The 26023-nt window shown below is 34.2% G+C and overlaps 2 protein-coding genes across 8 annotated transcripts in view; both read left to right on the top strand.

Annotated features, from left to right (window-relative positions):
• The window catches only part of LOC132124435 (solute carrier family 12 member 7-like), a 68403-nt gene extending 64236 nt beyond the window's left edge, over positions 1 to 4167 (top strand). For 5 of the 7 annotated variants that reach the window (XM_059535431.1, XM_059535427.1, XM_059535433.1 and 2 more), the window contains 3 exons: positions 645 to 659; positions 1928 to 2061; positions 3111 to 4167. In XM_059535431.1, the coding sequence (XP_059391414.1) occupies positions 645 to 659; positions 1928 to 2061; positions 3111 to 3202 (241 nt within the window). In that variant the 3' untranslated portion in view covers positions 3203 to 4167. The remainder of the gene's footprint in view (positions 1 to 644; positions 660 to 1927; positions 2062 to 3110) is intronic. The other 2 variants (XM_059535432.1, XM_059535428.1) reach the window with 1 other exon arrangement.
• Positions 4168 to 10078: 5911 nt separating this feature from the next.
• LOC132124434 (glucose-fructose oxidoreductase domain-containing protein 1) overlaps positions 10079 to 26023 on the top strand; it is a 21639-nt gene continuing 5694 nt past the window's right edge. Inside the window, exon 1 of the mRNA XM_059535425.1 lies at positions 10079 to 10805. Coding sequence (XP_059391408.1) covers positions 10553 to 10805 — 253 coding nt within the window. The 5' untranslated portion in view covers positions 10079 to 10552. The remainder of the gene's footprint in view (positions 10806 to 26023) is intronic.

Genomic DNA, 26023 nt, shown 5'->3' with positions numbered 1-26023 from the left:
TTCCATGCATTTTCTTATTACTATGCAGATTATTTATAGTTTAATTTTATTTTGCATGATTTTTCCTTTTACTTTCATCTGAAATATGATCTAAAGGTTCATGTAAGTCTATCCTGAATATCATTTTGTTCCTTTTATTTATTTCTGAAGAATCATCTTGCTGGACAAACAAACACTATAATATGTGTCTCTGGAGCACAAAAACAGTATATTTGTAGCAATAAACAAAAATACATTGTATGGGTAAAATTTTTTCTTTTATGCCAAAAATCGTTAGGATATTAAGTAAAGATCATGTTCCATGACTATATTTTGTAAATTTCCTACCATAAATATATAAAAACGTAATTTTTGATTAGTAATATGCATTGCTAAGAATTAATTTGAACAACTTTAAAGATGATTAAATATGATTTTTGCACTCTCAGATTCCTGATTTTCAAATAGTTGCATACTAACAAACCACACATCAATGGAAAGCTGATTTATTTAAATCTCAAATCCGTTATGAGTGGTTTTGTGGTGCAGGGTCTCATATGAAAAGCTGTTTTCGGCTCAGAGAGATTTCTGTGATGGTTTTCATCTTTCAGTGTGGGTGTTTAAGCCAGTCTCTGTTGTTCTGTCCTGTTTTCCTCCTTCTATAGCGAATGGGAGAGTCTGTAAGTCACATTTCTCTGTACTGTAGCTGTCTGTCTGTCTGTCTGTAGGTGTATATTAGCCATCCCATCACAAACCCTGCAGCACACTGAATTTATTCATGCATATATGTGTTTATATGAGCTTTAACGTGTGTGTATAAGCATGTATGTGCGTTTATATCCCAGCATTCCCTCACATCCATCTCCGCTCGTACTAAGAGCTGCAGACGCTGATATCATGATCATGATCTCGATTTCTGCTAAATGCAAGAAAACTTGTGCTTCACCTTCACCTGTTGTGCCCAGCAAACATTTCAGAAATTAAAAATTATATATATATATATATATATATATATATATTTCAGAAATTAAAAATTATATATATATATATATATATATATATACTTAAATATTAAAAAAGATTTTAATACTATTAAAAAACTGATTATATAATAAAATAATTGTATTATTATTACAAAATTACAATGATTATTTTTATATAAACTGTATTATTACAAATATAATTATAAAATAATGTATTATTATTATAATATAATTTAATTATTATTTTTTTATTATTATTATTATTATTATAAAAATTTATTTTATTATTATAAATTGTGTTACTATTCTAAAATAATGATTGTTTAAAAATAGTATTATAACGTTATATTAATATAAAATAAATATAATTCTGTATTATAATTCTGTATTATTAAAGTTATTTTAATATTGTATATAATTATTATTATCATCATTGTAGGAAATTTACTCAATAAATGTATATTTATTTTATATACAGTATAACTTTTATAGAATTTCACAACATTTATTTCAGTATATTTTCTGTAGTTTATTGAGTGTCCCCAGGTGGCCCTTAGAAACACAAGTTTTTATTTATTTATTTATTTACTTACTTATTTATTTATTTATTTATTTATTTATTTATTATTTGTGTGTGTATTTGTGATGTCATCGTTTATATTTTTATTAAGGGCATGTGCATATGCTGTGCAAGTCAAATCTGGATGCTGTGTTCACTAACCTTAAAGGGCTTTATTATATCACTAATGTAAATGATGCTTGCACAAGTATTTATCAAACCATATATTCAAGAGCATTGTAAAGCTTACATATATTAACTAAAGCACAGCTTGCAAAACTGAAACATATACTAAAAGTAAACAGTAGATATAGAATAAAAGCTCATTAGATTCTAATTGCTGTTGGGAGGAATATTGACTTGTATTTCATGTTTCTGTCCTTCATCACATGACCGTGTGTCGCAGGAATCAGTCTAATGTGCGCTGCATGCACACGGCCGTCAGACTCAATGAAGTGGTGGTCAATAAGTCTCAGGGAGCTCATCTGGTGCTCCTCAACATGCCTGGACCACCCAAGAGCAGAGGCGGCGACGAAAACTGTATCCTCACACCATCTACTCTACACTCACAAACTCACATTCATCAAAACAGATTCATCTCTAAATCTGAGTCGATGAGCCACAGATCAATCAGGGTTATTACCATTAAGCATATTTGAAATTAAGCTGAAATAAATTCAAATATAAATATTATAATAATATAAATATTAAAAAATATAAGTATAAAAATTAGCAATTAACTGAAATAAGTTTAATTTAAAAAAATTCTAAAATTACTATCTTAAAACAAATATATGCAAAAACTGAAGTAAAACCAAAACGGATATAAAATAAATAAACCTAAATAGTAATATTAAAAAATTATAATAAAAAATTAGAAAAGCACATTACATGAAAATATATAACCAAATGCAAAATATTAATATAAACCATAATAGTTTATAAATAATGCTAAAATAAAATTTCAGATAATTTACTATTTTTAATATTTAATTTTACTTACATTATTTGTTATTATTTAAATTATTATTATTTAAAAAATTATTATTTTAAATGACTATATTGCTTAAGGAAAGGGTTATTTATTTATTTATTATTATTATAATTATTATATTTGTGACACATTATTGATTTTACGATATTTGCTGTTTTACTACATTTGTGTTTATTTTTTTATCACGGTTAACTGGATTTTAGATATTAAGCATCATGTCATGCCTAACAATACGCATTTACTGTTGTAAAATAACTGTAATGTATGATCGTGAGTACATAATGGTTTTATTACTTAAACCCCTGGTTTCACAGACAAGGCTTAAACCTAATCCTAGACTAAATAAACTGAAATAAACTTGCACTGACTGATCTTAAAATATATCAGTGCATTTGTTTTACCTCAAGATGCACACCGGTAATGTCTTTTTCTAAGTACATTCTTAAAAATGTGTTAAATGTCCTAATTGAACTATTGGCTAATCCTGACTTAGTTTAAGCCGTGTCAGTGAAACCGGGCCAAAATCTCTCTTACTTTATCTTAAGTTGTTGAGTGAAAAACATGCATCATGTTGATCCTTGATGCTGCGACTCAGACATGGAGTTTCTGGAGGTTTTGATGGAGGGTCTCAACCGGGTCCTGTTGGTGCGCGGCGGCGGTCGTGAAGTCATCACCATATACTCATAAAACGGACCGTGGCCCGGTTTTTATTGTCCCCAAAGCAAAGCTGGACGTCACGGAGAAAGCCAGTGGCGTTAAGTCCGGCTGCGTTCATTAGAGAAAGAGACTCAACATGAAGGAAACGAAACGAGCGACGGCTCGATTCATAACACGACACTTTAATTTATGACTCTTACTGTTTTCTTTTGTTTGTTCGTAAAATATGTGCTAGTTTTTATGTCTGTTTATTGTGCAACATTGTTTGGTTTTTCCAAAAGGCTAAAACGTTCAGCAGTTTTAATCGACACAAAAGCAGGAAACATTTGAGTTGTGATGCCTGTTTAATATTGATTAATTAGTCTCCATTACGAACTTGCATTGCTTTGTTGTTTGCGTATGTTAGCTACATTCAAATCACTTGAGACCCAAAATAACATCTAGCTTCAATGAACCAGGCTGCGAAAACAAGTGATTGTGCTGTTTGGCATATCCAAGACGCAAAAACGCACTTTTTACGATATCAAGGGAACGTGTTCGTTTTTTTACATTGGATAATTTTAACAATAATGCAGCGCAGATGATGAATGTGTCAGAAGACGTTACTGACTTCATTATACGGATTGTGCAATAACTTTTATTCCTTATCAAGGCATCACTAGCCGAACATACCGAGGGTTTTATATTATAAATGTTGATATTTTTAACGCGAACAATGTTCAAGAAGAAAAGCTTAATGTTCGATCTCATTATTGAGCACTGAGCTTTTGTTTTGGCTCCATCTCGGCATTAATCGCTGAAATTAGTTTAATCAGGATAATTTCAGCTGTATTTGCACTTTTTATTTGATTTATTTTTCATAAATTGTATGATGAAAGCACACGGCATGGCTGACTCGTCAAAATCCAGCACTTCAAAATCTCTTTCTCTCAGCAATAAATGTGTTTTCCGATGAGCTGGAATGAAATTTAGTTTCTGTCTTGACATTTTATGACGATACTGGGTTGTTAACTTAAATTAAACGGCATTACTAATAGAGTAATGTCTAAAAGCATTCAGTAAATGATAGTGATCTGTTAGGATTGCAGGTTACGGTGTTATTCCTAGTGGCATCAAAGGGAATTGCAGCTTGTTTTTTGAGTGACAACTGAGCTAAACATTCACTCGACCAATAGAGTGAATTTGGGGGCGGGGCTGTTCGTTTCTGACCAATAGTTAATAGGGGGAGTGTTTAACATCTGTTTGAATACTGTGATTGAAATAACACACTTCAACGTAAACAGGTTTAGGAACTATTGTGTTAGGACAATCCCAAAGCTTAGCTAGATTTACATTTTATTTTGCCTGTTGTTTTTTTATTTTTTTGAACACCGTGTCCTTATCAGATGATACAGCAGTGAGCCATATCTGACAGTCTGACCTACGAACCGTCTCATTGGTCCAAAATCACTGCATATTAAACAGCTGTTGTATTCTGATTGGCTACGACTTTTTTTCTACATTCATTCAACTTGGTCAGGACACGGTGTCACATATAATGTATATTACCATTCAAAAGTTTATTATTATTTTTTTAAAATATTCTTTTATTCAGCAAGGATGCATTAAATTAATCAAAAGTGACAGTAAAGCCATCTATAATGATACAAAATATTTATATTTCAAATAAATGCTGTTCATTTGATCTTTCTACTGATCAAAGAATCCTGAAAAATAAAATATAACAGTTATATTAAATATAACCACAAAAATATGAACTGCATTCAACATTGATAATAATCATAAATGTTTCTAGAGCAGCATATTATTGTGATTTCTGAAGATCATGTGACACTGAAGACTGGAGGAATGATGCTGAAAATACAGCTGCACATCACAGAAATAAATTACATTTCGCAATACATTCACATAGAAAATGGTTATTTTAAATTATAATAATATTTGACATTTTTATTGTATTTTTGATCAAATAAGTGCAGCCTTGTTGAACATAAGAGACTCCAAAAACACTGAAACATCTTACCGAGCCCAAACTTTTGAACGGTAGCATCTGATGATTCAGAATTATAGGAAGATGTGTGCCAAATATAAAAGAAAAGACACTGCAGAAGGTCAAAGAGCCTCAGCTGATGCTCCTTCAGTGACTCTGAGATGCTGAAGGTCCTGAAAGTTTCTTTGTAACCTGTTAGCGGAGCAGCATTTTGTTACCAGGATGTAATTACTGTATTTTTCTACAGTGTGTCGTGATGTAGAGGAGGCAGATGGATGTGCTTAGATCATCTTATCGTATGTTCTCTGTGTTTATTTTATTTTATGTGTTCATTTTTGTTATTCATTCTACATGCCATAGTTTTTCCGTCTTTGTATGATTAAGGTTTTTTCTTTCTTCTTTTTTTTTGTTTGTTTAAGGACTTGAAGGTTATCAAAACATTCAACATACACATTATATATTTTCTTTTCTTTATTCTTTCATTCACCAAAGATCCACTGAGGTGTTTGTGTCATCTGTGACCTCACTGAAAGATACGGAGATCAAAATGTAAATATCAGAATAAAACAACAGCTGAAGAACAGAGGATGATGAGGAGGAGGATGATGAAGAGTGCTGGGAGTTCTTCATGTAGTGTGTTTAATCATAGACAGACTGTGGATTTACAACCCGAATTCCGGAAAAGTTGGGACGTTTTTTTAAATTTGAATAAAATGAAAACTAAAAGACTTTCAAATCACATGAGCCAATATTTTATTCACAATAGAACATAGATAACGTAGCAAATGTTTAAACTGAGAAATTTTACACTTTTATCCACTTAATTAGCTCATTTAAAATTTAATGCCTGCTACAGGTCTCAAAAAAGTTGGCACGGGGGCAACAAATGGCTAAAAAAGCAAGCAGTTTTGAAAAGATTCAGCTGGGAGAACATCTAGTGATTAATTAAGTTAATTGATATCAGGTCTGTAACATGATTAGCTATAAAAGCTTTGTCTTAGAGAAGCAGAGTCTCTCAGAAGTAAAGATGGGCAGAGGCTCTCCAATCTGTGAAAGACTGCGTAAAAAAATTGTGGAAAACTTTAAAAACAATGTTCCTCAACGTCAAATTGCAAAGGATGCCCGTGGTCTTCGGGCTCTCAGACGACACTGCATCACTCATCGGCATGATTGTGTCAATGACATTACTAAATGGGCCCAGGAATACTTTCAGAAACCACTGTCGGTAAACACAATCCGCCGTGCCATCAGCAGATGCCAACTAAAGCTCTATCATGCAAAAAGGAAGCCATATGTGAACATGGTCCAGAAGCGCCGTCGTGTCCTGTGGGCCAAGGCTCATTTAAAATGGACTATTTCAAAGTGGAATAGTGTTTTATGGTCAGACGAGTCCAAATTTGACATTCTTGTTGGAAATCACGGACACGGTGTCCTCCGGGCTAAAGAGGAGGGAGACCTTCCAGCATGTTATCAGCGTTCAGTTGAAAAGCCAGCATCTCTGATGGTATGGGGGTGCATAAGTGCATACGGTATGGGCAGCTTGCATGTTTTGAAAGGCTCTGTGAATGCTGAAAGGTATATAAAGGTTTTAGAGCAACATATGCTTCCCTCCAAACAACGTCTATTTCAGGGAAGGCCTTGTTTATTTCAGCAGGACAATGCAAAACCACATACTGCAGCTATAACAACAGCATGGCTTCGTCGTAGAAGAGTCCGGGTGCTAACCTGGCCTGCCTGCAGTCCAGATCTTTCACCTATAGAGAACATTTGGCGCATCATTAAATGAAAAATACGTCAAAGACGACCACGAACTCTTCAGCAGCTGGAAATCTATATAAGGCAAGAATGGGACCAAATTCCAACAGCAAAACTCCAGCAACTCATAGCCTCAATGCCCAGACGTCTTCAAACTGTTTTGAAAAGAAAAGGAGATGCTACACCATGGTAAACATGCCCCGTCCCAACTATTTTGAGACCTGTAGCAGAAATCAAAATTGAAATGAGCTTATTTTGTGCATAAAATTGTAAACTTTCTCAGTTTAAACATTTGCTATGTTATCTATGTTCTATTGTGAATAAAATATTGGCTCATGTGATTTGAAAGTCTTTTAGTTTTCATTTTAATCAAATTTAAAAAACGTCCCAACTTTTCCGGAATTCGGGTTGTATATAGAATTAAAAATACTGTATAGAATTCTCTGCAACAAATTTCTATGCAAAATTTGGAACAATTTCTTACAGAAAACATAACAAGTGGGGATTAAAAAAATCTGTTTTAAAATGTTTTTTAAAAATTCTCTTTCTCTGTCTCTCTCTCTCTATATATATAGATAGATAGATAGATACTGTATATAATTAAAATATATATATTATAGTTACACACACACACACACACACACACATGTATATAAAACACTGAAACATTATAACATTCAATAGATTATGACATTTTTCTGTTACTTTTTAAAATTCTAAAACTGTTTTGAACAGGTTTTAAAAATTGCAGATTCCCAATACCTCAGGTTTTACACATTGTATCATGTTTTTACCCATGTTTAAATCCATGTTTTCTCCAAAATCTGCACAGAACTGTGCAAAGACTGCATCTTCAGTCTGGGTCTGTTCGTAGGTCACTCTACCTCACCTCACAATGTGTGATGCTTTAGTTTTTTAAGATGGGTCATGCTTGTTTTTTTTGTTTTTTTAATAAGAATCATCTGTCATTTCAGTTTGAAAGAAGACCCCGGTGTGTGTGTGTGTGTGTGTGTGTGTGTCACCTGAATGTACTGATTGTGTGAATGTGTGTCAGGTGAGTGTCTGCTCTCTAATCATAAACTGATCTGAGATCTGCATCATGAGAAGCTCTCGGCGAGCCTCACAGACTCTGGTAGGACGTTACTTGTGAGTGTGTAGTTAAGGATCTCCCTTTAAGTGAAATTCGTGCCTCTGAGTAATTCAAATAAAAGCGCTACACTGTGTCAGAGCTTCAGGGTCTTGATTTCAGTGCTTTCTGACTCATTTCATCTCTTGATGCACAGGAAAATGAAGTCGCCTTGCTCCAGGAATGATGAAATAAGATTTTGCAGAGCATTTCTTGTAGGTGGATAGATTCTTCTAAACATTCTTCTAAAACCATTTAATTATTATTATTTTTTTACAATTCTTATATAATTATACATGCAGTTTAAGTATGAAATACAATTATAAAGATTGCATGAAAAGAAAAATGATTTGCACACAAACAAAAGTTATAAAACATTAAAATTAAAAAAAAATAATAAATATGGTTCATGTGTTCAACACCAGGTGGCGCTAAAAAAGTGGCCTAAAATCCAAGTTAAGGTGTAGGTTCAGTCCAGCTGCAGATGGCCGTGTTTTGCTGTGTCTTCTTTCTTTGAACAGTTTTTTTTCTATTTAAATGATTGACTTTTGATGGTCTGAGGTCAGGAACCATCCTCCAAATCAATTTGTTATTTGGTTCATTTGGTTGCGTGATACATGAATAAACAATGTAAAACCAGCCTTACATTTACAAACAGCCAGCTGCTTTATTATAAATATATGTATATATATAAACTGAAATCCCTCCCCCAGTATTTTCTTCTAATTTAAACTTTAGAATCTTATTTCTTAATAGTTGTGTGATACTGTTAGGATTCATTCCAAATGACTGCGCTCTCTTTCTAAAGCGAATGTTTACCTGACTATTCACTAAATCAGCTAATTATAGTAACCAAGCAGAGTTTGTGTGTATAATAAACAATATCTTCCTCTCCCACAGTGCATTGTGTTTTCACACTCACATGATCATCACATGATCCACAGCAGCACACGAGCGGCTGATTAAATCATTAGGAACAAACACACTGGATGGAAAGTCTTTCAACACCACATACTCACATACAGCCAGCTCCAAAGAGTGCATTCTCACTGCTTCACTTGATTCATTTTTTATTATTTTCATTAATGCTACTATTTCCAGCAACAAAAAATCAGTCAACCAATATGAGTGAGTTTTAAGCTTTTGTGATGAGAAGGTTCCTACACTTAAAAAAAATGCTGTGTTGTTTCAATTTTAAATTAAAATCTTAACCCAAAAGATAGGTTAGTTCATATTTGACCCAAAGATGGGTTGAAACCACACAGCATTTTTTAGGTCAGTTTCTGAATCAGTGTCATCTATCCAGGGATTAATCATTCTCCACCTCATCAATTTTTCCATATGCAAGTTTTGAAACTTGCAAAATCACCAGCAGCAGAAACAAGGCTGTTATTGACTCACTGCTGCTGTAGTTTCCATCTGAATATTGACTCATGGGGAGGTCTGAATTGACTTAATGAATAATGATGCAATATTTAGTGCAATATTTTATTCTTAAGAACTGACACCCAAAATGTATTATCTTAATATGACGTTGGTTTAGTATTCAAACTATTGTTAGATAAACATATATATGTATTTATGTGTGTAATTATATATATAAGTTCTCTTATGCTCAGCATGGTTCCTTTATTGTCTTCCCTGCCATTTATTAACGTTTTTAAACTCCTAATAATTAATTTGTCAAATTCTGGCTGTGGTATTGTGTGTCCATCCACTGCAGTCTCTGTCTCCAGCTGGGATCAGGCGAGCTGTGTTCATAATTTCGCTGCTTTTCTCAATCCTACTACGGCGCAGGCTTTGCTTATGAATATTAATCGTTTAAGTACGGCGTCCTGTTACGCAATGTGATTTATATTCATAAGCCGCGCCTCTGCCGTCTTCGGATTCGCCAGCTGACCCAGCGCCCACCCGCCGTCAGCCAATCAGACGGTCCGCCTTGTTTTAACGTCACGCTGCGTGATTAATATTCACGTAACAAATCTTTGCTATAGTAGGATTCTTTCTTTCTCCGGTTGTGAAGGAGTTAACGGGGAGGGCGGAACACTTACTGCACCGGCCGCAGTAGAGGATCGCAATATTGATAGCGAGAGAAGCGGAGACGCCACAGCGCTCGGAGGAACGTTTGGGAAATTCTATTTGGATTTCATTTGCAACGTGACGCGCACGTATTGACCTCGGCACGGATGCGTTCGCGTCTTTCTGGATGATACAGAGGGAACGCGACGCGAGTACCACACGTCGCGCCGATTTCGAAGCGGATACAAATGTATCTGTGAATTTAACATTGTATCATCGCGTAGATTCAAACCGGGATGCGCAGACGCGGGTCGCGTAGAGCAGATGGATGAGGAGGAAGATTCATCTCATTATTTGAATGAATAATTACTGATTTTATACAGCTGGGAGGAACCCAAAGGCGCAATGGTCATAGTTCACGCAACAGCCCTGCTCGGGTTCGAACCCGCATTCGCCGGGTCACCTGTGTGAGAACCCGCGCGCCACAGTCATGCTGCCCGGGGTGGGTGTGTTCGGCACCAGTCTGACGGCCCGGGTCATCATCCCTCTGCTGAAGAGCGAGGGCTTCTCGGTGAAGGCGCTGTGGGGTCGCACGCAGGAGGAGGCGGAGGAGCTCGCGCGCGACATGAACGTGCCCTTCTACACTAACCGGATCGATGACGTGCTGCTGCACTCGGATGTGGATCTGGTGTGCATCAACCTCCCGCCGCCGCTCACCAAACAGATCGCCGTTAAGACGCTGGGTGAGTCGTACACTCATAACATAAGGTTGATCTTGGGGAATTGCACAATGGTTCCTCATGAAGGAGAATCTTGTCAGATCTTGTTTCTGTCAGGTTAGGTGTGGCTTTAATATATGACTACAGAAAACAGACCGAATTGCAACATCAGCCATTGCATCACAATTGTCTTTTCTGGTCCATCAAGAAACCCACAGTGGTGAATCTGACATCCAGAGACTGGACCAGTTCATGATACTTACATTCAATGGAAAAAGGAATATTATCCATCATTTTACATTTTACACATCTTTGCATGTGGACCTGTGAAAATAAAATCTCTTTATTCTCATTAATATCTAAATTGTTCTAGACCACAATTACGTGAAATGGAGAGCAAATGGAGAACGTCATTTGCGTCTCCTGCCTCTCAGATGTTGAGTTTGATGAGTTTCAGATTGCAAAAGTCACTAATCAAAGATCTCATCATGAGCCCAATCATTTCTCAACAATGATCTGAGCTGCTCCACATTTCTGTGTTTTATTCTCCAGAGAAATTTTAGCAGAAACATCCGAGATGGAGTTTTTCATTTTGAAGTCTCGTGAGGTTTGAAAGAGCATCTCTGAGAAATGATAATGTCCTCTTTAGATTCATATGTTCATCACTAAAACAGAGATCTTCTAGATCTACTATCAGTTGAAATCACTGCTCTAGGATCTGTAGAAGATCCCAGGCTTGTGTTTGTGTTTTGGTTCTGGCGTCTGTTGTCTGGTCAGTAGATGAGACATTTGCAGGTGTCCAGTGACAGTCAGAAATAACCTGTGAGAATGATTCATCTCTGGGGATCAGGAGATTGAGCCCAAAATAACTTCAGATGGGAACCAACAACAGACTGGATGATTGTCCTCTCTCTATCGTCTGTCACGTCTCTCCATGCTGAAATATCTAATAACAGCATAACATTCAGATTTATATATGGGATCTAGATTTTTACATTTTCTTAATAACATGTGTGGTTGCTACGGTGTTGTGTGTGGTTGCTAGGACATTATGGGTGGTTGCTAGGTAATGATTTTCTGCTCTAACAATCAAGCTCAAAAATTCTGAGACTCAAACCTTGAAGTTGCTTTAAAAATGTGAGTAAATGGGCAAATTATTGTCGGTATATTTCCTCATTCTGGTCATTCTAGTCAGGTCTGGTTTGTCACGTTCTCATCATCTAGCCGTGCTTTATCATGATGATAAACTCATATAAGGCTTCCTCAGAGAGAGTTTATCTGCAGAGCTTGATTGCAGTGGTGAAATCACATGTGCTCATAGTACACCATGTTTACTTAGTGCTTAGAAAGCCTTCCTTTAAAACCAAAACAGACCAGTTTCCCATTGTTTTATAAGCTGTGTGTGCTGTAGGATCTTGTGCTGGATTAGTTCACAGTCAAAGTTTATCCTGGTCAAGTTGTGAAATGTATCAGAAAAGTGTTCAGCTCTGAGTAAACGTACTTTAGGGCAAATATTTAAGCTGTGCTTGTGTCCATGCACTCAGCAAATCAGTTAAAACACAAAGATTGATTTTTTCTCATTAAGATGTTAAAGCAAGGACAGAGGATCTGCTTTGGTCAATTATATTAACCACACACATCCAACATCTAGTGAGCTGCCTTCCTAGGCAGCATTTTAAAGGGATAGTTCACCCAAAAATAAAATAAAAGTAAATTAAAAGCAAATCTTTATTTTTCCCTTTAAAGCAGCACGTTGTTGTAATGGGATAATCATCATCATCTTTCTTATCTCGTGATGATCAGATGCATTAGCAGCAGTAGTTTACTCATTCAGAAACTAGCTTGTAACCTCACTTCCTCTTTTGAAGGTGTGGGACGTTGGTTTTTACATCACGCTCTGCCTGTTTACTCTGTGTGACACAAGGATAATGAGCAGGAATGTGAGCTGGACAGGAGTTTGTGATGAAGATCAGATGAAAGAGATTGGACGTAGTGACAGAAACGCATCTGAAGTCACTCAACAGCAGCCTGATGCAACTTGATTGCAAATGAGTTTGATACACATCGCAGCGTTCCTGTCTGTCCTGCTGGACTGCTTTGAGTGGGTAGTCGAGGAAAATGGTTGGTTTTTCTTGGAAGTTGCTGTGTTTTTCTAAAGGCATTCTTCCTGGAGATCATCTTAGGGCCAAGGGAAGAAAATCTGACAGTGATTGCAATTTAAAATGCAATTATTGATATTTAAAAATGCTTCAGGGTTGCTATTGTTTCTAGGATTGCAAAATTTGTCCCGAAATAAACTAACTGAACTAAAATATTAAATAGCAAAAGCTATATTACTATTGTACTATTTCACATTAAAATAGCAAATTAAGCATTTAAGAAAAATGTTTTCAAGATTTTCAAGGTTTTGAGAAAGTTTTTCATGCATTTACTGCACTGTATTAATAATAATAATAATAAAAGTTTAATGTATGCTGTGCTTGTTTGTGGAGCTACAAAATGTGGCCCAACATTTTAAGATTTTGTCAATATGACTATAATAATAATAACTTTATTTAAATGTATTTTAATAGTTTGTTAGTTTGTTTGATGTATTTATTTTAATAATAATGCTATATTACTAAATAAAAATATTGAATAGAACAAGAAAAAAGAGTTTTAGTGTTTCACTATAAAATTAAAAAATGTATAGTGAACTTTTCAAGGTTAGCCTGGTGAAAAAGGTTTTGAGATGGTTCTTCATGCATTTACTGCGTTATGTCATGTCTTTTTCATGCATTTCAGCTTTACGTTTGCATTAGATTCAGATTTGTAATTAATTAAAAATATAGTAATGTTGTCAATTTATTGGATTTTTTTTATTTTTAGTTTGAAGAAGATAAAAATATATTGAGCAATTGTAAGTTTGCATTGGTTTTAGGTCTAGTTTGTCCTCCATTTTGACTGTTATAATGTGCTGCTGCTGTCCTCTATCAGGTCCTCTTCTCCCTGATTTCATGGCCTATGCTGGCTCTTAGCGTTTCACGAGTGGTGGATTATGAAAGTGAAGCTCTAGTGGAATACATTAGCATTTCCAGTGTCTGTCCCGCTGGATTGATTCAGCTTCACTGTGGATGTTAAAGAAACAGCATCTCTGAATGTGTTCTCAGTCTCTACAGTCTGTGTCTGTCCTCATTCTCTCACTGACACTGAAAGTACTTATTAAAGCACTGCTGACTTTAAAGCAGTGAAAATCTGAAATCTAATTTCAGCTAAATTTGATCTTACTGATCTCTCAACCAATCTGTATCAAATGTTTTTTTCTTAAATACTGGATTTTTTATTTTTATTTTACAGAGAATTATTTTAATCTCAGTAATCTTGCCATATTGATATAAAGTAATATTTTATTTGTTTACACGCACACACACACACACACACACACACGCACAATATATATTTGTTATTATTATATTCTAATTCATATAATTTGATTAATTATGAAATACACTATTTTGTGTTTAATAGTGAAATAGTGTTATTACAAGAGTAATATTTATTATTTTGTTTAATCATTTATTCAATAGTAATAATAATAACAAGACTATAATAATAATAATAATAACAAATTATTTTTATTATTATTATAATTATTATCATAATATTTATCAAATTTATCAAACATTTTGGGTCAAATTGTGCATGCTTACAAACAGGCACAACAAATGTGGTCCTCTTTATAATTTTTAAAAACGTATTTTAAATCACAATTTTGCTGGAGAAATCCCCAAACCATATAGCCCTAATAGTCATATGAATAAATAATAATAAAATATTGTGCTAAATTGTTTTTTTATTGCATTTAAAAAGGTCTCTCCAAAAATGTTGCAGACCTATTTCTAAAATATATTACTCTATATCATTTATTTATTTGAAAAAGAAAGGAATATTGAATCCATTTCTGAACTTATCCTTTCCAATCATCCTTCTACCTGTCTGCTTTATCCTCTCCCCACTCACCTCCTTTAGTCCATTTCTTCTTCAGTTGAACCTGTGCTCACTCACATTATCAACACCTCTCTTCACACTGCTTCATTTCCCACAGCATTTAAGCCCAACTGTTTAAGAAACCATCTCAAATCCAGCACTTTTAGAAAACTACAGACCATCGTATCCCTTCTTCCATTCATTGCAAAGACACTTGAGCAAGGTGTGTTCAACCAACTCACTATGTTTCTCGCACAGAACAACCTCCTGGACAACAACCAATCTGGCTTTAAAAGCGGGCACACAACTGAGACTGCCTGGCTCTCGGTTACTGAATGAGCTGGCAAGAGCAACTTCCAAATCCTCAGTACTCATCTTACTGGATCTGTCTGCTGCCTTTGACACATTTAATCACCAGATCCTCCTGTCCACCCTCATTAAGATGGGTATCTCCGCAATCACACTTCAGAGGTTCAAGTCTTACCTCTTAGGTAGGTATTTCAGGGTGTCTTGGAGGGATGAGGTTTCTGAGTCACAACTTTTTGCCACTGGGGTTCCTCAGGGCTCAGTGCTTGGACCACTTCTCTTTTCCATCTACATGTCATCATTTGGATCTGTCATTCAGAAACCAGGCTTTTCATATCACTGCCATGCTGATGACACTTAACTCTACTTCTCATTCCAACTAGATAATCTGACAGTAGCTGTTAGCTTTGCAGCATGTCTGACAGACATTTCTGGCTGGATGAAGGTTCATCACCTTCTACTCAATCTTGCTTGTGTTCTCAACCAACCCTGCACTTAATCACAGCTTCTCTATATAGCTAGGTTAGTCAACCATAACTCCTTCCAGGACAGCCGGGAACTTTGGAGTTGTAAGTGATGATCATTTAAGCTTCACAGACCATATTGCTACAACAGCCTGCAGATTTGCATTATACAACATTAGGAAGATTAGACCCTTCCTATCAGAGCAGGCCACACAACTCTTTGTCTAAGTTCTTGTTTTCTCCAAAATGGACGGGCCCTCCTGCATGTAATATCAAGCCTCTGCAACTGACCCAGAATCCAGCAGCGAGAGTGTTCTTCTATTAGCCAAAGAAAGCTCAAGTCACACCTCTCTTCATCAGTTAGCACTGGCTGCCAATAGCCGCTCGCATCAAATTCAAGTTACAGATATTTGCCTAAGACAAGTACTGGCTCTTCTCCAATGTACCTAACACACTAGTTCAGATTATATGCCCTCCAGAAGTTTGTGTTCTGCAACTGAACCACGCCTCGTGGTGCTATCCCTAAGAGACACAAAATCACTCTCACAGACTTTTTCCTGGATTGTTCCCAGCTAAAGACACATCTTTTTCACCAGCACCTGACCATTTAATACTAGCACTTAAGCCTGCCTATTCTATTCTATTCTATTCTATTCTATTCTATTCTATTCTATTTATTGCTATGTGTACTGTGCTAGACTAACTAAACATTTCATACCACTTCTATACTGTTGCTCTCTTGTTGGCCTGATTGCTTCTATTGTTCCCCTCATTTGTAAGTCACTTTGTATAAAAGCGTCTGCTAAATGACTAGATGTAAATTGATATCTTAGCCTCGTTCTATCTGTCGCTGCTGTATCAGAAATGCATCTCTCCACAAAAGTCCCAAAGGTTTGGTCTGTGGAAATTAAACATGACATTAAATGACTTCTGAACAGATTGTGCATGATGCAAACACCCACAACAGCAACGAACCATGCCACTCTATCACTCTGAATGTGAAGTTTATAATCTAAAGCATATAATATAGTCACAAACTCAAGCTGGTGAAATAAAATCTGTTGTGTTAATGTTCAGATGCTGTCTGTGGGACTCTGCTGACGGATTGAGGTTGTATGTGATACTGCTGCAGCGTGTGTTTAAGTAGTGATGTGATTGAGTCCTGCAGTATTGTGTGTGTCGGTCAGCCGGTCAGCCGCAGTTCTGTGGAGTATCCGATGTCAGGTTGGCTGTCGTCCACCGGCACAAACTGCTGCTCGCTCATCTTTGGGATCTGGAGGGAGCGTCTAAGAATAGAGCAGTTCCTCAGTACAGTGCGTGACTAATGATACTGGATGGAAAAGGCAAAGGATGTCGCAGCAGTGTATGTGTAGGGCCCTATGACATATGGTTAATTAATTCCCAAATGGTGTTTTTTCCTTTTAATTTTTTCTGGATCCATTTTTTTTTTTAAATCTGTTTTAATATTTTGGGTTCAGTTGTAATGATTAAATTAATTTTAAGAAATCATAAAGCTTGTCTAATTAATTGAAATCTATTCATTTCTATTTCTATTGAATATATATTTATTCCTTATCTACCTATATCAACTGAAACACTAATTTTAACAAAATTTTATTAGAAGTTTAATAAAAATAAAAATTTAGTTTAAAATAAAAAATCTGGATTTCTTTTATTGACTTGATTCAATTTAATAACTGAAAAGCATATCTAATCAATGGAACAAATAACATTTTAATAAAAATGCAAAAATTTTTTTTTTGCAAATTGTACAATAAAAAAGTACCATGTGTATATATATATACACACATTTTTTTTCTTTTTTTTTTTTACATGATTTTAAAATATGGAGTTAATTTCTTGGCTGCATGTTTTTAATTTTTTCGTGTGGAATTTTTACAATAATATTTTACAATAATATTACAACAATTTTTTTTCTTTTCAGTAATTCTGTGTAGTCTTTTTAAATTTTACTGAATTTGATTTAATACAAAATTATTCTCAAAAACAAATCAAGGTGATATTTACAAATAAGGTGATATTCCTTGAAAATTAAGTTTTATTAATACTTTTCTTTTCATTATTATGACTTTTTGAGAAGCACATTCTACTGTATTATACATTCTACATTTGAGCTTTTATTTTGACACTAGTCCATATCAAAACTTGACTAAGTGTACAGCTTTTGATTTATTCACCCAAATTTGTGAATTATACAGTCAATTCTACTTTTATGATTGTAAACTGTCTGCATTTTCTGCATCATGGAAATTGTAGGGCATTATAAATGTGTTTGTTTAGCCAGAGACGTGTAATTCTAGTCATTTTGACCGACAGATCTCAGTCTGAACACCTTAATGAAGGTCCTTCAGGCTCCTCACAGCATGACTTCAGAGCACAAGGACTTTCCTGTGGTCTATATGGTGTGAGACCCCGGAGACGCCGGGACGGTCCCGTTCCCATGCTTCCATTGAATACGGCCACTTGTTTGGGGAGACCCCGGCCCGCCACGTTAAGCCTCTCGGACCACTATTTACATGCTAATGTCTGCTGGAAGAAACGCTCTGAGTCCTGTGAAATTCTCTTTGTTCGCTCCGATGAATCGCTTTCAGTTGCTTTCTCTGCACACTGAGAAGTGAGCGTTCCTGACACATGTGTCCTTGTGCAGTGTTTATCAGTCGCTCATAATCTCACACTAGTGCACTGCAGCATGTTTGCATGAAATCTCTGTTCGTCTGGGTTTTGTGCATTTGAGCTCGTGACACTCGGTAAATAAAGGCCTTTTTGCCTTATTGCATATGTTCATGATATGATATCTCCATTGCCTGGTTCTGTGTAAGATCATCAGCAGGAAATAATTATGTTTTACACTCTTGTTCCTGCAAATATTGATGACTTGTATTTAGTTAGAAATGTTTATCTCTGCTCACATGACGTCAGAATCAAATTCTCCTACATCTTATCTAAGACTAATAGTATAAAATACATTTCCATTACTTTTAATAACATAAATGTTGACTAAAATCAAATATAAAGAACAAAAAAATATATAGAGAGACAAAAAAATGGACAACAAAATTAAGATGTAACTAAAATAGCAAATAATAATAATAGTAGTAGTAAAATAAAACATCAAATAAAACTGAATACTGAAATAACTAAAATTATACCTGAATTACATCTGAAATAAACGTTACTAAAAATCTATATAGGCAAAAAAAGACAACAAAATGACTAAAACTTCTAAATATGAAAAAAAAATTACTTCTAAATAAAAAAAAATATAAATATGAATACAAAATGTAATAGTATCTCTGTGCTGCTAAAATAACACTGGTGTTTCTGCAATAATCTAATAAGCAAAAAAATACATAAATACTGTTAAAACAGTCAATTTTAGTGATTTGTAATGTTATATGCCAAGGTTTTTAATATCATTCAGGCACACAGTGCCAGGTTTCATGTATAGAGAAGCCGCATGCACTCTCACTTCCTGTGGTTTGTGACTACTTCCTGTCCCCTGACACTGGAGAAGAGTCCACGTGTGGGTGGACTCACGCTACCTTTCCATAAGTGGTTAAAGTCACTTAAGCATCCTGGTGACATGGTGTGATGTCACAGGAAATGAGAAACAGGAAGTGTTGAGGGTAATGCAGTGATGTGAATTGCAGACTTTCATGCTGTCATTGACTTAATAAGGCAAAGATCAAACCTCATCCGGGCCAAAATATCTGATAACATCCTTCCTGTACACAGCGCCCCCTTTATAGAAGTTATGCAAAATAGAAAAGAAGCTGTATAATAACAAATGTCTGTGTGTGTGTGTGTGTGTGTGTGTGTGTGTGCGCGCACTGTATATATACACACACACACACACACACAAACAGTTGTGTATTATTAAGTTCAGTAAAGCATAGATGATTATGAGATGAGGAAAAGTAATTTCCAAAAAAGCTGGCAATTTTGTATAAGTATATATTCCTATTTCTTTATTATATAGAATTTAAACGTAATTGTTTATCATTATGTGCACTGTAAAAATAGATTTTTTTTAAAATTGTACTTTTATTAAAACCTTTTTTTTAATTAGAAAACTGTTTTTATAGTTTATATATAAATATATATTTTTTAATTATAATATAATATATTTAAATTTTCACATTTAACTTAATGGGTTTCTTGCCATTTCTTAATAATTTATTTATAATAATTTATATATGAATGGCAAGAAACCAATTAAGTTACATGCAAAACTTTGAATAATTATATTATAATTTTTCTTTTTTTTATTACTTTTTTAAATAAGAGTTTACATTAGTTTCTGAATGGAACACTAGCAGAATTTAGTAAACATTGTATTATTTTTGTCACATAACCTAATTAATATGCATTCATGTTCCAGATATAAATGTTCATATCTTATAAAATAAATGCTGATTTATTTAGCATTTTATTCCCATTTTGTGTAAAAGCGTATTAATGTTTGCCTAATCTAATCACATCAAAACTAGCATGATATGAGCAGTGCGCTGTTCTGAATATAAAACTCCTGAATAAAATCAGTCACATTTGTCCAAACTTTCCAGACGTGTCTAAAATATACTGTCTGGTTTTTGCACCAAATATAGTCCTTTCTGTCCCACACAGACCTGGAAGAAAGGTTCTGCTTCATTTAGCCGAAAGCGCTCACTCCTGCTGTTTTCTAGACTTAAAGTGCTTTGCAATTAAATCCAGTAATGAAGCTTTGACTCCTGCAGACGGAGAGGACTGAGCGTGTTTCTGAAGACACTGCAGCCTGATAAGAGAAAGAGAACAAAACAGAAACTGACAGCTCAGTCAGGCCGCTCGCCGTGACCTTTGACCCGCCGCGCTCAGATAAGCTGCAGTTTCAGCAGGACTGTTCAAACAGCTTTGCATAGACCGTCGTGATAGCCAGACGCTGGTTTCTCAGGTAGAGACAGATAAACGCTATCTACAGCTGGACTTTGAAGAATCAATAAAACCAGGAACAGAGTTCAGACGCGAGACCGTAAAGAAATATGTTTATTTATATAGCACTTTTAACAATGCAGATTTCAACAAAGCAACTCAAAAGCATTAAATAGCTAAATATACTGCTCTTGTCATTTCAAACCTGTGTGACTTTTTTTCTATCACAGAGAAAATTATGTATTTACATATGGTGGATTTATGTAATCTTTAGCAAATCATTAATATGCATCTAAGTCTACATTCCTTTTTGTTTATCTATCTAATCTAGAGGTGTGTTCAGTCAATTATATTAATAATTTAACACACACATTAATACTTTTATATATCAGTATGTATAAGTAATGTATTTTTATAAATAATGTGTGCGTGTCATAGCGTATCTGAGCAGGATGAGATGATGAGGTCTCAGAATGTGATTAGATTTCAGAGAGTCATCAGGACAGATCCGTTCATGATCCTCATAAACACAAGATCCAGCCTGCTGCTTCACGAGTCAACATGAAATCAAAATATACATATATATGAGGAGAGGACCGAGTCAGATACATCCGGTGGGGCGCAGCTGTGCTGTATGTCCACAGAGAGACACCGTACACACGCCTGCACTAATGACCTCCTCAACACAACACAACACACCGCTTCCTTCCCTGAGCGTCCTCTCATTGTTCTGATGCGTGCACTCATGGGTTAATTAGAGATGAGCTGCTAATTGTGTCTGTGCATTTGCATGAGAAAGAACGACAAGGGCGTCCAGAATATCAGTGCAGTTCAGTGTGAGTCCAGTGATTTGTGAAAGAGATCTGTTTTACTGCAGTGAGTGTGTGGTTTCATCAGATGAAGGTGAAGCTCTGATTAACTGATCCTCAGAGACTCGCAGGACGTCCTGACAGCGGAGGAGAAACAGCAGGTTATAATAGCACTTTATAATATATTTCTATTTTTCATTTATTTTGTTTATCTGTTATGCATTTTATTTATTTAACCCTCTGGAGTCTTAAGGGTATTTTTGGGGCCTGGAGAAGTTTTGTCATGCCCTGACATTTGTGCTCTTTTCAGTTTCTTATAAATATCTAAATGGGTAAAGACTAATCTCACTGTAATCAGCACAAACTGGGCTGTAATAATATGTGAGCAGCATGTATGTACATGATTGTGTTTTTGAGAAAAAAAATATTATGCGTGGTTAGTGAAAAACTAAAAATGTTAAAACGCTTGAATAAGGCCATAAAACACATAAAGAACAATGGTTCCCGGGATTTTTGAGAACTGGAGCTTGTAGCCTAGAATTTTTCTTTCTAAATGATGTGAAAATCATCTCGTTTACTCACTCACAGAAAACAATATATTGATTTAAATTTTCTAAGACACTTTTTGTTGGTAAAAGTCATATGCGAGTAGGCGTCAACTACCATGAATATCATTGTGATTTACACCTGAGAAGACAAAGGCCTGCATAATGAGCTGCATAATGAGCTGCATAATGAGCCATTCAGTCAGCTGTCACTGAGAGGGAAGAGTTACAAGAGAGAATGTGAGAACAAAATAAATCTATATAATTTTATGTTTGTAGTTTATTAAGAATATATTTAATTATCCCACAACATAATTTAATATCCACTTGGGGGAGCAGTTAAACAGTTTATTAGAAACAATCAAAGCTGACTTTCAAACAAATTGTTTGGCATCAATACTCCAGTCACACAATCCTTCAGAAATCCTTTTAACAATCTTATTTTCTACAAAAAAAAAAAAAAAAACATTTGTTGTTATTATTATCATCATTATTATTAATGTTGAAAAGAGCTGAGAATATTTTTCTGGGTTTTTAGGGGGAATAAATTGAAAGAAAAGCATTGTTTTTACATTTGTTACAGTTATCTATTTGTTACATTTATATTATTTACATCAAGCTTTCGAAGGGTATAGTGTTGTATATTGTTATTGAAACTTCATAATGTTTCACTTGATTATACATTTAGTCAGGAATTATAATTTGGAAAAAGTCTAACTAGTAAAATGTTTACACGTTATGTGAAAACTAGTACAAGTATATAAATAAATAAACAGAGACCTACTCATGTTTATGATCTCTGCTGAATAAAGTGCTTCATTCTTTTTTCTGAGGAAATCCATTTCTCAAATCCTCAACCACATCACATCTTTTTGGGGTGAATTATGTCTTATTCCTCTCATCGCGAAGCAAACAGTAAAATAAAAAAAACTTGAACAGTCTTGCTGCTTTTTCTCCTGTGTGGGCGTATTCAAGCCGCCCGCTTCAGTTTGAATCTGAATAGCGCGTTCAGCGCGGGGGCGTGGTCACATTAGATATAATGAAGGGAGACATGAAAAACAGACATCGCGTTGTTTTCATATGGATTACTTTAACACAGAATATCTGTTTTCGGCACTTGTTTAGTTTAAAAATAGACATGTCAAGCTTTCTATAGATATCTCTCTCATGTATTTTCGTTGAGTATTCACGGAGTTACAGTTCATTTAAATGACGTGTTTGTAAAAGAAGATCAGCGCAGACAAAGGCTGCAGACAGCGCACCTTGTTTGTTATCTTTATTTTATAAGTGCACAAAGTTTTGTTGTTATTATGTCTGTATCCAAAAAAAGTAGACCCTTTACAGATTCGATTGATGTATTGCTCTTATCTGTACGATTAAAACTGAAAGTGTAATTTAAGTTCTTTTCGGGGTTATGAGGAGAAAATGACTCAAAACGCGTATCCGCGTTAATCGACTTGAGAGGTCAACAAAAATTACCTGTATCTTTGCAATTTCATTGGTGACGCAAAAACTACCATCTTCACTTTTAACATAAACAAAAGGCTGCCCCAAGAAACTGTTTCAAGTTTTTATTTGTTTGTTTATTTTAAATATAATAGTTATTTATTTACATCATAAATGCATATTATTTATTTCTTTATTTTATATGCATTTACTTGTATACATTTTTTTATTATTCATTCATTTGTTTAATTATATATTTTATAATATACAATACTTTTTAAATATATAATTAAAAATATTTTTAATGTTTATTATATTTATATTATTTATGCATTTATTCTAAATATCCTTAATATTTTTTTATTATATATGATCATTTTATATTTATTTATTTGTTATATATTTTATTTCTTTATAACAAACATTAAGTCATTATTTTAGCAATTCATTAGCAATGCAGAAATGACCGTCTTAATTTTGAGCATGAGCATTAGTCACCGAGAAACAGTTTTCCAGTTGAACTCTTATTTCTTCTGTGGAGTGTTTGTGCGTCTGGATTCTCATGAGACTCATCCATCAGCACACTTTCTCAGGCTGATGTGAACGGATGACGCCTTGTCTTCTGTTTAGCAGCGTGTGTTGTCAGCAAGCTGGCAGGAATGGCTCTTTCTCCGTCCTCACTGTGACTTGTGTCTTGTTTTGTGCTCAGTGTTTATGGTGACTCAATAGCACACAGTCAGAAGCTCCAGGAACTCAACACAGCCTTCTCTTCACCTCACTCCTGTTCATCTGATTTCATTAAACAGTGCTGGTGTCTCAAATACATGACTGCAGATGCTCTTGATTCGTCCCTGAATATAAACACAGTCACATGGTCACCTGACACAATCGGCTCATTGTTTCGCGGTGATGTTGTACTTGATGTGTTAGACACTTTTCAGACAATGGGATGTTGAAATCAGTCGGATGGCAAGTGGTTTTCTGTAACTTCCTGGTTCTGATTGATTATTCCCGGTGGATGGAGAGCATTGTGAGGCTGCGTTCACAATAGCACTGGCACACTACGCTCAGTATTTGTATAGGGTTTTAAATTAAGTTCAATTCCTGAGTTTGAATTGAGCTACAAACAGGATGCTGAGCAATGAATAAATAAATAAACCAATAAATAATTGTTACTTGTTAATATTAAGAAGATAAAATAAGATTAAATATTTACAAAAACAAATTTCATTTCTTAAACTGAAATAAATACATAAAAAAAAAAAAAAATATATATATATATATATATATATATATATATATATATATATATATATATATATATATATATATATATATATATATATATATAAATAAACTAAAATTAAAGTCGAAACTGCAAAATATAAAAAAATCTATATTTTGTAAAATAATAAATAATATATAAAATATTTTTTTTTTACAAATTCGAAATAATTGCAAATGAAATTTAAGGAAGTAAAATTGAAATGAACTGAAATTCATGTAAATGTCATTTTTACCGAAGCAAAGTTGTGATGCGATGTATTTGTGAGTGAGATGAAGTGCAGGATGTTTTGGATCTTTATTGATCAGGATCTAATGTGAGCGTGAGGTCAGAGCTGAATGTGATTCCTCGTTGTTCTGGTTTAGATTTGATTTTGACAGTAAAAGCAGACCACAGCACAGATGCATGTTCTTCTCAGGATTTTCTCTTCGCTGTAGAAGATGAGGCTGTCTTTGTGTGTGTGTGTGTGTGTGTGTGTGTGTGTGTGAGAGATCAATAGTGTGTTCTGGGGCAGGCTCTCACGGGAATTGAAATTCAATCTCAGAAATGGTCTTGATCTCGCCGTCAGAAATCTTTCTCTGTCCTGCAGTCGTGATTTAATGCTCAGTTTAAAGAGTGTGTGATATGTTCTCACTCTCATCCACACACACACACACACACACACACACACATATATGAAAGTGTGGTGCTGAAGAGTGCATGTCATTCTGTCAAACATGATCTCTTCATCTGGACAACTTTAAAGGCGATTTGCTCAATATAGATTTTTTTGCTCCCTCAGATTCCAGATTTTCAACTAGTTGTATTCTGGTCAGATATTGTCCTCCTAACAAACCATACATTGATGAAAAGCTTATTTATTTATGTATAATTATCAAATGTTTTGTTTTGTTTCATTTTATTTTATTTGGGAATTTTTTATAAAAATGGCATAATAGCATTTTATGCAAAATAGGTGTTAATTGAATTTTTTTAATTATCTTGATTTATACCAGTATTATTTTAGTATTATTTATATGCTGTTATACAATTTCTTAATATTTTTAATTAGCTTTTAATTTCTTTGTCATCATTTATTTTAGTTTAAGTTTTAGTGATTTGTTATGTGCTATTGTTATGTGTTATTTTTATTGTTTTTTTATTATTTCTTTCAATTTGTTATTTTTATTTAAAATTTTGTTTTATGCAGTGTGTGTGTGTGTATTATTATATAAAAGATAATATATATACATATATAATTTTTTGTTTGACATTTTTTATTTATTATCATATTATTGTATTATAATTTTAATACATTTTATTTCAATTAACAAAAACATTTAAATAGTTTTATATATAAAGATACAAATCAAAAAAATTACTATAGATATTTAATTTATATATATATATATATATATATATATATATATATATATATATATATATATATATATATATATATATATATATATATATATATATGTGATTTATTTGATACATTTTCAAATATGAT

The sequence above is a fragment of the Carassius carassius genome, chromosome 42 (assembly GCF_963082965.1).
Source record: "Carassius carassius chromosome 42, fCarCar2.1, whole genome shotgun sequence".
In the NCBI taxonomy this organism is placed as follows: Eukaryota; Metazoa; Chordata; class Actinopteri; order Cypriniformes; family Cyprinidae; genus Carassius; species Carassius carassius.
This window is presented reverse-complemented; position numbering and strand designations above follow the sequence as displayed.